Genomic DNA, 15,533 nt, shown 5'->3' with positions numbered 1-15,533 from the left:
TATATGAATATAGACCCACCAACAAATTACAATTTCTTTTGTCATTATTAATGGAAGAAACATAGTCTGATGACATATCTACATCCACAAAGGCGCCTTTCATGCGAGCATCATTGTTGAAGCTCGAAGCTATCCCTTAGGGTTTCGAATATACCTATCGGTATTGAGCGACATCTGACGCCTCCACCGGTCCTCTCGGTGCACCATGATTTCTTGAATGTAAAGGAAAAAAACTAATATTAGGATGGGTAGAAGGATTTTAAAATTCATTATAAAGCCTAGCCTCTGTATTGGTAGAAACCCCACCAATCATCCCTAAGGGATCAAATAGAATAACTAATATGACACTCTTATAGGGTAACCAAAGTAGTTTCGAAATTTGAATAAGCTTGGATGATGGAGGTAATATGAGCAATGATTCCCCTTGCCTTAGTATCACTACCATCGTATGAAGAATTAAAAATAGACCAAGGGCTATTACAAAGTATACTTGGGTCATAACAGGAGAATCAACCTCTAAAGGATTCCCATAAATTTTTTCTAAAAGGTCTGGATAGTAAATCTCAGAGGACAACGAAAAGTCTCCACCGTCAGATTCATTCAATGTATTTGCAAGAACATTCCACATGTGTGTGCTTTTCTCAAAATATCAGTTCATATTCCGTTAGGTGCAAATAATTCCTATATTGAGCCATATCGATATACATTTTTTTTTGAATTTAAATTTATGTGTTGGAGTATTAATCTTGCGATCCACCGCCATATTCCGCTGCACTAATGACTTGTATATATTAAGAGTCTAACACTAAAATCCATACCTAATATTGATTCCGATTCGAAACAAGTATGTTTGGGAGAAAATATATGAATTGTAATAAGTAAAACATATTCTATTGTAAAATATGTATTAAAGAGAGTTATGATATCATCATTCTAAAATTTTAATTCATATACACCATCGATTCATAACTTATGAAAATTTAAAATATTTAACTTTTATTGTAAATATCTTCATGTTCATTGATCAGTGTATTTTGATGCACACTCTTCTATTATTGTGCCACGGTAATTCTATAATTTCCTATGTTATTTTTACTATTTTAATGTGTTTTTTAAGTTTAGTTTATTTCTACTTTCGTTTTAACTATGTTACTTATTTTTTTGAATAACCAATTATTTATACATTCTCGTTGTACATATCATAACTTGAGCTATGGGATGCCATTTGACGCGTTCTAATACGAGTTGGAAAGCTGGGAGGATAAGCTACAAGTTTCATGTTGAAGTCATAAGCCAATTCAAAGTGCAGAAGAGTCGAGTAATTCGTTTTTATTTGAGACTTAAGAAAATAAATAGTTTTGGCCCAATTTTCATATTTTATTTTATGAGTCAGTTTCTCTTAGGGCCCAATTTCCTTTGTTTTATTTTAAAAAAATTCGCAGCCTTAGGACATTTATTCAGTTTATACATATTAGAGAGAGCATTAGAATTATATGGCCGGTTAAACTCCAAGATTAATTTCCTATTTTAGAATTTCATCAAGACTTTAAGGTTATTATATTTTCAGTTTTTATTCAATTCCTTTTAATTCCATTTTGTATATTCTTGTTTGCTTAACTAGTAGAAGACCCGTGCGTCCGCATGGGTAAATTTATATCTTAATGTGTATCATATTGTACAAATGTAAACAAAAGTCTTAAAAATTCTTAATGTAGCATATTGTATAAAATAGAAATAGAGTTGAGACCAATATACGATTAATTTGATTTACATGGTTATATGAAACAACCAAAAAGAAAATAGAACTGAAATGACAAATAATTGTCTTCAAAATTAGTTCACAAAAAGTATAGTCCGTAATTCACCTTGTATCCTGAAAAGTATAGAAAAACAATAATAAGTATATATTTTATATCGACAAAGGTGCATATAGTGTAAATAATATTTAAAGAAAGTCTCATATGAAAATTAGAAATATACCTAAGGTATATAGTTACCAATATAGATGTGAAACATCATCTTTGGTAGTCACCTGTAAATGTAGGACCTTTCTTTCCTTGTATAATAAAAATCATGCAAGTCCATATTAAAAATGAGTAGTATATATGAAAGAAAAAAATGTAAAAACGATATAATGGGGAATGATAATACCTATACAACGTTGTGGAAAACTTCTTTGAAAACCACATTTGTTGTTGCTTGCAATGGCAATTTGTCTTTATCATGAATTAAAATTTTCAAGCCTCCTTTGCTTTTGACTCTTGACATTGCAACATATAGTTGTCCATGGCTGAAGACGTCTTTTGGCAAATATAAACCCACATAGTCTAATGATTGACCTTGAGATTTATTTATTGTCATTGCAAATGAGACAATGATGGGGAATTGTCTTCTAATAAGTTTGAATGGCCAAGGGGATTGCGAAGGAGACAAAGACATTCTAGGTATGTAAATTGTGTTTCCTACATGTGTACCTGAAATAATCTTAGCCTCAATCACATGATTTGCTAGCCTTGTTACCGTCAATCTTGTACCATTGCAAAGTCCTTCTGATTGATCCAAATTCCTAATCAACATAATGGTTGTGCCAATCTTCAATTTTAAGCAATGATTAGGCAAACCAGACGTTTTCAAACAGCTTAAAAATTCTGGAGTCAAATGCTCAAAAGCCTCATTCTCATTTGCTTATGATCTGTCAATAGTATCACTACTTAGAAACTCCTTCTCATCACCTATGAAAAGATTTTATCTTTAATAAATATTAGTAGTAAATAAAAAAATTAGACTATGTAATGTATAAAGTATAGTAACCTGGAAGAAGATTTGTAATGTAATCGTTAATTTCATCGACGATCTCTATAGTTGAAGCTAGGATTGCTCGACTTTGGAGGAACTCTGGATTTGTGAAGTTTTCAAGTAGGTTTGGATAAGTACTTGTTACAATTTTTTCAATTGGATCCACAAAATCCTGTAATAGAAATTCTGGTGGAATAGTTATTTCAGCATAACCATCATTTGGTTCTGAAAATTTTCCATCTCCCACATCTAAAATCCATTTAGAAAAACTCTCAATCTCTGCAGCATTGTTTGAATGTGATCCCGACACCAACCGCATGTTTTTTGTGAGTGTTAAAACCTTGCAGTGTGCCCAAATATATGAGGCATTTATTGTAGAATGAACAATATCAGAACGGGTACCTCTAGGCACAACAGGTAGAATTTGTCTAAAATCACCACCAAATACAACAATTTTGCCTCCAAATATTTGTTCACAAGGCTTTTCTGCAATACCCATAATATCTTTCAAGGACTTGTCAAGGGCCTCAAAACAACACTTGTTAGCCATTGGGGCCTCATCCCAAATAATCAACTTAGTTAATTTCAACAAACCGGCAAGGTCATCTTTCTTCTCAATGTTGCAAGTAGATGTTTCAATGCATGGGACAGGAATTTTGAATCTTGAATGTGCAGTTCTACCACCTGGTAGAAGTAGGCTTGCTATACCACTTGACGCAACATTCAATACAATATCGCGATTAGACCGTAAAGTTGCTGAAAGGGTATTCCACATAAATGTTTTTCCAGTACCACCATAACCATACAAGAGAAATACACCACCATTATTTTCTTGAACGGATTGCATGATTTCGTTAAAAATAAGCATCTGTTCATCTTTGTAATAATAAAATAAAGTGTTAGTAATGTCGAAACTTAAAAGAGTACCATATAATCTGTTATAGCAATGTATATTCAATTGTAGTATTAATCAATATTATAAATGACTATTATCATGGATAAATTATAACTATTATAAATAAAAATATTATAATGAGAATATGAGTTATAACCATGTATAACGTATAAATATTTAAACTAATGAATTCTAACATTTATTACTTGAAACTAATGAATTTTAATATTATAAAACTACTAACATATATAAAGAATAAAATGTATAACGTATAAAATGTATAATGTATAAAGACTACTAATATCATAAAGACTTATTGTGGTGATAGAATAAAATGTATTTAAATGCCTACTGTCATGGGGAAGAACCATAAATATTCTTGCAGGTACCTCAGTTTGTTTGAACAACATAAAGACTTATTGTCCACTACAAGAAACGTGAGTGTGTAACTAAAGGGCCCACCATATATTGAAAACTAATGGCCCACGACATGTTATAAAGTGGAGTTGAAAAGAACAACAACACTATTCTTACATTTCACAAAAATCTTAACCGTGCAAGGATAGAGAAAGGTCAGTTTTTTTGAAACAATGTCTTCTTCCCTATCAATGTTGGAACAGAGTGGAGGTCCATCTCAACCCATTTTCTTGTCATCGGGAAGCAGGTAACCATAACCACTCATGACTTTTCATGTTTCTATTTCATGGTTTTCTCATGTTCATTGAAAGTTTAGATGCTGCATTTTATGATAAGCAAAACTTTTGTTTGATACATTCTTGGTTGTTCATTTATATCTGATACATTGTTGTTATATTTGCATGTTTGTTTCATGTTCATTTAAAGTTTAGAATCTAGACTTTTATGAGGAATACAACCCATTATCGTCACTGTTCACTAAAGAATGGTATAATAGTTTTGCATGTCTATATCTATATATTTGTTATTTAGTTGAAAATTAGTAAAATAGTGTAACTGGTGAGGGATTTTTCGTTGAAAAAAATGAGCATCAAGGATAGTTGTTTTGTTATTCTAAAGTGAACCATTTCTTTGTTAAGTTGTTCATACTTTGTCAGCATTCTCTACTGAACCAGACGTAGCTACAGTGAACCATTTCTAAAGTGAACCATTATTTTGTTTTGTTTTAGTGATAGCGAGGATAGCTACAGCAGTGATTCAAGTGTTGAAAGTTTTTTATCCGATGACAGTTTCTCATCAGAAGACACTTATATCACTGATTCTGATGACGAAGTTTACAACGAAAATGGTGACTTTTGCTGGGTTGTTAAGGTTAAGTCCGGTTTAAAGGCGAAGAGAAATGTGTTGGTAAGTGTTAAATATATTATTCTTAATGGCATGATTGATTGATAAAAAGGTTGTAGTTAAAAGTTTTTGTATTTGTACGCAGCATTTTCCGACACGTGCATCAGAAGAATGCTTGTTGTGGAGTCAGAGACGTATCGAAATGTTAGACTTGGACACTGGTAGACCTTATGGATGTGAAATAAAGATTGCAAAACGGGATGAATTTGAAAGATACATTGGCAAGGGTTGGTACGAGTTTGCAAGGATACGTCAGTTGAAGAGAGGAGCTGTCCTCCGCTTCACTTTGGTTAATCCATACGATAGGATGACTGTCTCTATGAAAAGGGGTGTTTGAAGATGCTGATACAATTAGAAGGAGTTGTCTAATATGTATGCTTTTGTATTATCATGGTTGTGTTATAAGTTTAGGTACCTGACATTATGCAGGATGTTGTTTGTTTCTGTTTTGTATTGATTATGATATGCACTTAAATTGCAGTGATGTTCTAATCCATATGACATTGTAATCCGTAGGAAAATCTGTTGGTAGATTGAACCTGTTTAGAGTGTGTTTATATTTTGAATGGTGCAATTATACTATGTTATAGTTTAAATGTGTCGGGGCAGAATTGATATATTTTCATTGTCATTATTGTTTATTTAGATCTCTACTGGTACAATTGTTTTTGGTAGAATTGTTCATCTATATAGTTTCATGTGCAGAAATATTATGCATGTTATAGTTTAGATTTTGAATGTATCATTGTTTAGTGTTATATGGGACATATATTTACTTTCTTATATGGTATGCGTGACTGGTTCCTTAAGAATATATCAGCATGTATAGCATGTTATTAACAGCATGTATATAAAGAATGTAACAGCATGTATATAAAGAACTATATCATGTTATTAACAACATGTATATATGGAACATGCGATCAAATAGCTTAATTGTAACAGCAACGGAATCATAATTGCTTAAAGGTATATTAAGAACTATATCTTCTTTATTGTAACAACAACATCATGAATAAGCAACATGTGATCAAATTGCTATATTTGTGTAACAGCATGAAAAGACACATAAAGTTATTACATGTCAAGGAGTTAAACAGATCTTGGAATTTTGTTTTCTCAGCCGCGACATCGTATTGTCGTTCATCATATACCAAGCGATTTCCAAGAAAATCCAAAACATAATCATCTGGATATGGCATTGGCTTGAATTCTTTTAAGCTCCTTCGGTTTTTTTGTAATTGCTTCTCAATTTCCATCAAAGTTAATTGTTGTAATTCTTTGTCTGATAGTGACAAATCTACATAAAAGTTATAGTAAAAAAATGAAGGTAAGATACAACTATCCCAATGTCCATTTACAAATTAGTAAATCTTATGTAAAGAATATAGTACCTGGATTCATTGACAAAGTTCTTTGTTCATAGAGTATCCCATCAGATAAGTATATCCAAGTGTTTCGCCAAACATGATCAGGTTGATTCATGGAAGCAGATAACAACATTGTAACAAAGAATTTTCGCAAAAACACACCAGAACCCCAATTATAAGCCTCTTTAATTGCCTCAATGAATTCCTTATCATCTTGTAGAAACCCCATTGCAAAGCATGCTTCCCGAAAACTTTTATGTTTAACACCTTCAAATGTTTTGAGATCATCATAACTTGTTGGTCCTTTTTTAACAGTCAACAACATTCTCATATAATACAATTCTCCTGTTGTCGGTGGGACCCAAACTAATCTACCAATGGTGTAACCTCGTTTCCTTGGTTTCCAAATCCTTGTTTTTTTAACATAAACAAATTTAGAGACAAATTGGCCATATGTCAATGATTTTGCTTTTTCATATTCTTTATTTGCATCAAACCATGAAGTAAACATTGACTCAGTTACACTTGCTTTAAGAAGGACATCTCCTATTTGTTCAAAGTCTTTGTAGTACACTGAATTTTCACCTTCCAAGTGAAAAAACAACCTTTCAACAGCTGGTTTTCTCCCATGAATAGAATATGAAAAGATTCTCCAACATGCTTCACTTGGAGACACGTATCTACAATCAAGGTATTGTTTGAGACTTAAGAAAATAAATAGTTTTGGCCCGATTTTCATATTTTATTTTATGAGTCAGTTTCTCTTAGGGCCCAATTTCCTTTGTTTTATTTTAAAAAAATTCGCAGCCTTAGGACATTTATTCAGTTTATACATATTAGAGAGAGCATTAGAATTATATGGCCGGTTAAACTCCAAGATTAATTTCCTATTTTAGAATTTCATCAAGACTTTAAGGTTATTATATTTTCAGTTTTTATTCAATTCCTTTTAACGCCATTTTGTATATTCTTGTTTGCTTAATTCAAGTTGCATATAATCATGTTGATTAAATTTGATTGATGTATGTTCCTTAACTTCACGTGTTAATTTAGCTTATTCGTTAGCTTCGCTCGTTCTTCAGCCATCATGTTTAATGAAGCAAATAGGAATATAATTCACATAGTGTTGATCACACTTGTTAATCAATACTATAATCAAATAGAAATTGAATCCGCTTAGAGAATTGTTAGAATAATAATCGATGATCGGTCTGAAATTACTGAACCAATAAATTAATCCATTAGTCATAATTATAATTGTTTTCTTTATTTTTAAATGTCAAAAAACCAAAATCCCATAATTCGTTCTTTATTTTGGTTAATTTAAATTTTACGTCTTCCGTTTACCATACCATAATTATTCGTTTTGACCTGTGTGCGACAGAGAATCATTCATTATAAATTGTTGTGGTAGTTATTTATACACATAATAATTAAAATCTTATTTTTTTTAACTAATACTAATATTAACATGTATTCTAGAGTATCCATTTAAAATGTTAGCATTTAATTCTTTAAAATTGTAAACATATTTTCAAGTAAATTTATCTTCTTTTAGAATCAATAACTTGTGTTGTAAGAACACAATAAATATTACTAATTTATTTGCCTTAATTTTTCTTCTTTTACAATCATTAACTTGGACCATACAAGTCAAAAAAATCATTAATAATACTCCATTTATATTTTTATCATAAGCATAAAAACTAGTTTTTGAAATTTTTAAATAAAATATATAAGGTATATTATATATTTAAAAAAGCATTTTTATATTTATAACAAGTAACAAAGAAAAATAAAAAATACCGTTACATTTGTTTGATTTGATTTTGATTTTTGATAAAACAAAACCATGGTTGGGTTAAATAAAAGCTGGGAGTCCGCCAAGCTCAACATCAACATCCGACGCCTCCACCAATCCTCTCGGTGCACCATGATTGCTTGAATGTCTAGGAAAAACAAACTGCTACCAAGATGGGTAGAAGGATTGTAAAATTCATCATAAACCCTAGCTTATGTATTGGTATAAACCCCTTCAATCATCCCTAGGGGATCAAATAGAACAACTGATCTGACATTTTTATTGGGTAGCTAAAGTAATGCCTAAATTTGAATAAGCTCGGACGGGGGAGGTAATGCAAGCAGTGACTCCCCTTGCCTTAGTATCACTACCATCCTACGAAGAATCCAAAATAAACATAGGGTTATTACAAAGTACACTTGGGGTCATAATAGGAGAATCAACCTATAAAGGATTCCCATAAAAATTTTCTAAAAGGTCTGGGTATTCAATCTCATAGGACGATGAAAAATCTCCATTGTCAGAGTCATTCAATGCATTTGCAAGAACATTCCCCGTGTTGGCCATTACTGTGAAAGGAAAGGTACAATATATGGGTAAAGGGACAAAAAATACTTGAAGAAAAAGGAGAAGAAGTCGAAAGAGAAAAAATAACGAAGAAAATTTTAGAGACGTAGTGACCTAAAGATATGTGCCATAAACTTACAAATTGATGATTAGATTGAAGGTTGTCCGTATTCGCAAGAGAAACGAGGTTACAAGAGAGGATCAAATTGCATGTGGGTAATATATGTCTGTATGTGTATATATATTCACATGTGCAAACTTTAAGGTACATTCATCCTAAAAATTAGTTATTGGTGAAGATTTGGGTCTGAAGAGTGTGCTTCTCTCAAAATCCACGTTCATATTTCATTTGGTGGAAATAATTCTTATATTGAGCCACATCTATACATATTTTTTCGTTGAATTTAAATTTATGTGTTGGAGTTTTAATCTTACTGATCCACCGCCGTATTCGACCGCATTAATGACTTGTATATATCAAGAGTCTAACACTAAAATCCATACCTAATTTTGATTCCGATTCGGAACAAGTATATTTGGGAGAACATATATATGAACTGTAATAAGTAAAACATATTCTATTGTAAAATGTGTATTAAAGAGACTTATGATATCATCATTCTAAAATTTTAACTCATATATACCATCGACTCATGACTTATATATTCTATTGTAAAATATGTATTAAAGAGACTTATGATATCATCATTCTAAAATTTTAACTCATATATACCATCGACTCATAACTTATATATTTTTAAAAATATTTGACTTTAATTCTAAATATCTTCATGTTCATTGATCAGTGTATTTTGATGCACTCTTTTATTATTGTGTCACGACAATTATATAGGTTCCTATGTTATTTTATTATTTTAATGTGTTTCCTAAGTTTTGTTTATTTTTACTTTCGTTTTAATTATGTTACTTATTTTTTTGAATAAACAGTTATTTACACATTCTTGTTGTGCAAATCATAACTTGAGCTATGTGATGCCATTTGACGCGTTCTAATATGAGTTTGAAAGTTGAAAGGATAATATACAACTTTCAAGTTGAAGTAAGAAGTCCATTCAAAGTGCGGAAGAGTCGAATAACTTGTTTTCATTCAGACTTAAGAAAATGAATAGTTTTGGGCCGATTTTCATAATTTATGGGTCGATTGCTCTTAGGGTCCAATTTCTTTTGTTTTATTTTAAAAAAATTCACAGCCTTAAGACACTCATTCAGTTTATACGAATTAGAGAGAGCATTAGGATTATATGGCCGACTAAACTCTAAGGTTAATCTACTGTTTCAGAATTTCATCAAGATTTTGAGGTTATTATATTATCAGGTTTTATTCAATTCCTTTTAACTCTGTTTTGTGTATTCTTGTTTGCTTTATTCAAATTGCATATAATAGTGTTGATTAAATTTGATCATTGTATATCCGTTAACTTTGTGTGTTAACTTAGCTTATTCGCTAACTTCGCCCGGTCTTTAGCCGTCATGCTTAATGCAGCAAATAGGAATATAATTCACCTAGTGTTGATCACGTTTATTAATCGACACTATAATCAAATAGAATTTGTTCTGGACTGGGCCGGCGCTTGACCCAGTCGAACCTAGGCCCAAATCGTTGTCAGCCCATAAAGATATTTCTCCCTGGCACATGGTTAAGGTGCCCGTCAGCCGATCGACCCCTTGAAGCTTCGGAGTCGAGCAATACTTGCCTCGAGCATGACCATCGGCTCGAGACAAGGCGTGCGCTCCTTTGAACACCTCCATCTGCTCCCAGCGAGCACCACCGCCTGTCCCTTCAGTCGAGGACCCTCCTTGTAGGGTTCTTTCTCTCCCAACCCTCCAGATTAAGCGGAGTTGACACATTCCCTAAAAGACCGTGTTTCCCCCTAAACTTCGGAGCGGTTGATCCAGGATGGAGACCACATATTGGTCTCCACTATCCACGCAGAAGCCTGACAGTCTCCGAATTAGGCCTGAGCATCCAGTCCAATGGCGAGATCTTGGCCCAGCGCTGGGGCTATAAATACCCTCTTTCACTAGAAGGTCAAGTAACTTCATTCATCCACTCTTACCTTGTACTTGCACTCTGATTGTCCATTCTTCTCACTTTGGTATCGGAGTACCTTGCAGGTACACCCCTTAGTTCACAGAAGATCAAATTCATTGCAGGCCTTGAAGATCCATCTGATCAGGTAAGATCAGAATTTAAATTCGCTTAGAGAATTGATAATATAATAATTGATGATATTTCTGAAATTATCGACCTAATAGATTAATCCATTACTCATAATTGTAATCGTTTTTTATTTATTTTCAATTGTCCAAAAATCTAAACCCCATAATTCCGTTCTTTATTTTGATTAACTTAAATTTAGCGTTACGACTCGAGTGTCACTTCCGTTTTACTACATCTTAATTACTCATTTTTGATCCGCAACGACAAAACATTCATAACCTGTTGTGATAGTTATTTATACCTATAATAATTGAAATGTTATTTTTTAACTAATAATAATATTAACATGTATTGTAAAGTATCCATTTAAAATGTTAGCATTTAATTCCTTAAAATTATAAATATTGATATTTTCAAGTCAGTTTATCTTCTTTTTGAATCATTAACTTGTGTTGTTAGAACACAATGAATATTAATTTATTCAACTTAAATTTTCCTCTTTTACACTCATTAACTTGGACCATACAAGTTAGAAAAAATCATTAATAATACTCCATTTATTTTTTATCATAAGCATAAAATTCGTTTTTCAAATTTTTAAATAAAATATACAAGGCATACTATATATTTAAAAAACCATTTTTATATTTATAACAAGTAATGAAGGGAGTGTATATTTGAACATACATATAGATTATGATTAATTAATACAACAAACAAAAACTAAGCAAAATAAAAAATACCGTTACACTTGTTTGATTTGATTTGATTTTTGATAAAACAAAACCATGGTTGGGTTAAATTAAAAGGTGGGAGTCCGCCAAGCTCAGCATCAACATCAAGCTTACCTCACTCCCAAGTACGGACAAAATGACGCGTGTATTCTCGTCTCCCTAACAACGCGCTTTCTTTCTCTCTCTAACTTTTTTCTCTCTCTCCAAAATACCCTCCACCGCCCTATTTATCACCCTTTGTCCCCTTCCTTTTTCTTCCCCCATTTCACTCTCTATATTCCCCTAAACACAACACACACTACTATTCTAAACTCATTTCACAACTCTCTTAAACGCACCGTTTTCAGTTTCTCTATTTCACTTGCTATGGCATCTTCCGATAATTTAACCGGCATTGAACCGTGGATGTTTCGTCCGACGGTAGCTGACACGTGGCTCGCCGAGTACCTATCTCGCGACGCCGATACCATAACCAAGGCTCTTCACAAAACACTCTCCACCTCGCCGGAAGATGCTTTCTCACCTTTCTTAAGTCTAACCGACTCAGCCGTTACCGCTACCACTACTGCTACGCCAACGGTTTCCAGCCTCTCCGGCTCAGACCAGGACTCCGCTCCGAAGCGTCAACGTGTTGCTGCCGCCGGGAAGATCTCGAAGAGAAAGTCGCGTGCCTCGAAGAGGTCGTTAACGACTTTCATCACGGCGGACCCTGCTAATTTCAGGGAGATGGTGCAGCAAGTTACCGGAGCAAGATTCGGTGCGGGTTCGAATTTTTCAATGGCGCCGATTGTGAAGCCGGAGCCGCATAGAATGGTTACCGGAGGAGGGAGGTTTTCTACCGAGGGTTGTTTGCCGACGCTTGACACGTCAGCTTTTTTACTTGACCATAACCGTCAACAGCAACAACAGCAACCGCATCAAACGATGGTTGGGCCTAACTCTGATGGGCCTGATAATTCTGGGCCGGGCCCGTTTTCCTTTGGGCAGCCCATTGGAGGATTAGATGATGATGCTGGTTTTGTTTCTGCTGGTTTAGATTTTGAAACTTTCTCAAGCTGCTTTCCCACCTTGGAATCGTCGTGGAAAGTTATGTAAAAGATGAAATGACGAGATTGTCCCTCAATTTTCACTTTTTCCCTTTTTGCCCCCATCGTGGGTTCAGGATTGGATATTGGGGTTAGTAGGTAGGATATGATTGTAAATTAGGGAAAAGGGAAGGGAATGGATATGGAAATGCATGTAGAATTTCCTTTTTCTACATAGTTGTTTTATTATAATTATTATTATGATTATCATCTTTATGTACTAAAAACCAATGTTGTATCTTTGTTTAGTTTAATTAACCTAATTAATGCATTCCTAAGTGTGTTGTTATCATCTCATCATATTGAGTTTGGTTGATTAATTTTCTCAAATGTACATATTTATTAATAGATGATTTATAAAAAATATTGAGCTGAATGGATAACTTGTGAAATTTGTTGGGTTTAATTGCTTGTGGAAGTAGAATTTGGTGTAAGAAAGAGAGAAGACTTGATCTTTGGTGGTGAAGGGTGGCTTGGTGTGTAAGTTTGAATTGAACTCAGCTGTTTTCTTTCTATTTATGTGGGTTTGCCTTATTTTGGGTAGTGGTATTAATGCTATTTTGTTGTACTTTCAGTTTTCAGCTGCATTTAAGTTTGTCATTCTATCATTCTATGATGTGGAGGGGTGGGTGTCCATAAAATTTAAGATACAAATAGATGTATTAATTTTCATTTAAAGAATGCCTAAAATACATTAAAACTAAAAACACATTAGTATTATGGTTAAAATAAGGGTAGTTTTCATCGCCTAAAATACATTAAAACTAAAAACACATTAGTATTATGGTTAAAATAAGGGTAGTTTTCATCGCCATTACCGTATCATGCACATGAACACGACCCTCTTTCTAATCTCGATTTTATGGTTCTTCTTGCTCTACGGATATTGCACGAACACAATCTTCCTTTTAATTTCAGTCTTATGGTTCTTCATACTCTATGCTGAATAATTGCACATAAATACAATCCAATACAATCCTTTTTTTATCTCGATTTTATGGTTCTTTATGCTCACATTGCACAAACACAATCCTCCTTTTAATTTCAATTTTATGGTTCTTCATGCTCACATGACATAAATACAATCCCCCTTTTGATCTCGATTTTATGATTCTTCATGCTCCATGCTGAATAATTGCACATGAACACAAACTTTCTTTCGATCTCGAGCTCACATGGCATAAATACAATCTCCCTTTTGATCTCGATTTTATGGTTCTTCATGCTCCACGCTGAATAATTGCACATGAACACAAACTTTCTTTCAATCTCGAGCTCACATGGCATAAATACAATCCCCCTTTTGATCTCGATTTTATGGTTCTTCCTGCTCCACGCTGAATAATTGCACATGAGCACAAACTTTCTTTCGATCTCGAGTTCACATGGCATAAACACAATCCCCCTTTTGATCTCGATTTTATGGTTTTTCATGCTCCACGCTGAATAATTACACATGAACACAAACTTTTTTCAATCTCGAGCTCACATGGCATAAACACAATCCCCCTTTTGATCTCGATTTTATAGTTCTTCATGCTCCACGCTGAATAATTATACATGAACCAAACTTTTTTCAATCTCGATTTTACAATTCTTCTTAATTTAAATTGAATAATAAGAAGATAATTTTACCGTCATTTTTATATATTTTCTATTTATATGTGTTATCTAGAGTTATTCAGGTATACAAATTCAATTTCTAATCAACTTTTAAATTATAAAATTTATCGTTAATTGCAGATTAACTTGAGTAAAAAAAAATTTGCATGTACCTTTTCTATCATTGAATCATCACTGCATTTTTACATTGATTGTCATCAATTTAACGTTGATTTTAATAGGTTTGAAATAACTTGCGGAGTAAAAATGCCAATAATATCTTGCAAAATTAAACAACGTTTCTATAGCTTTGATGTCACCAAAATTATTATTCAAAATTAATTTAAATAGCTAAAATTTCTTTAAAAATTAATAAATCTAAATAATAATTTAACTCATTTGTGCCCACTTTGTAAGTGACCTTGCTCATTTCCACTAATTAAATTCCCAATACCAATAAGCTACCCGTCTCCTTATCACTTTGACCGTTTCTTTTCTTCTTCTATACTCTATCATTTTTTTGCATGAAATAATTTTTTTAATATACAAATAAAAAGAATGAAATAAAGAATCTTGGCATCAAGTCACTGTAGTGTATTTGACTATTTGTAATTTTCTTCTACAAACATACCCATGTGACCATGTGAGAACTTGCTAATAGATTATATAGATCATTATTTATTTATTTTTTATCCATAGTACTAATACATGTTGATCTTTAATAATATGCGATTATGCTCTGCATAGAAAATCTAAAAACGACCGAGTCTTCGATACGTGAGTGCTTTTTATTTTTAGTTATATTTAATTCAATACTATTACATATTCAAATTAAATTTACCATCAACTACTATTACTTTAAATATCTAAAGCATGTAGGGTTCTTCATCAAGTCAAATTAAAAAGATTAACAATGGTAACAACAAAACACCTAATTGTATTAGGTAAGAGAATAGTCTTACCCGGGTCTTAATGGCATGCATCTAACTTATTTTCTATTAATTCATTATGGACAGCTCAGATAATTTTCTTTAAAAAAGAATGCCAAGTGTCGATCCACTAAGAATATAAAAATCTAGAAAAATATATATTTATCAACAGGATATATATCTAACTAGATGTAACTTGAAAGAGAAAGACTGAATACGTTAGGGTTTCTAGAAAGGGAGAAAATAAGGGAA

General features: G+C 32.7%; 1 protein-coding gene across 1 annotated transcript; it reads left to right on the top strand.

The window, feature by feature from the left end:
* Positions 1-11,908: 11,908 nt before the first annotated feature.
* Positions 11,909-13,047, top strand: LOC131623665 (calmodulin-binding protein 25-like). Its single transcript, XM_058894675.1, has one exon. The coding sequence runs from the start codon at positions 12,032-12,034 to the stop codon at positions 12,758-12,760; it is 729 nt and encodes a 242-aa protein (XP_058750658.1). The 5' UTR covers positions 11,909-12,031; the 3' UTR covers positions 12,761-13,047.
* Positions 13,048-15,533: the final 2,486 nt, after the last annotated feature.

Source organism: Vicia villosa, unplaced genomic scaffold (genome assembly GCF_029867415.1).
Source record: "Vicia villosa cultivar HV-30 ecotype Madison, WI unplaced genomic scaffold, Vvil1.0 ctg.000077F_1_1, whole genome shotgun sequence".
In the NCBI taxonomy this organism is placed as follows: domain Eukaryota; kingdom Viridiplantae; phylum Streptophyta; class Magnoliopsida; order Fabales; family Fabaceae; genus Vicia; species Vicia villosa.
The sequence above is the reverse complement of the archived record's forward strand: the minus strand, read 5'-3'. Positions and strand labels throughout refer to the sequence as shown.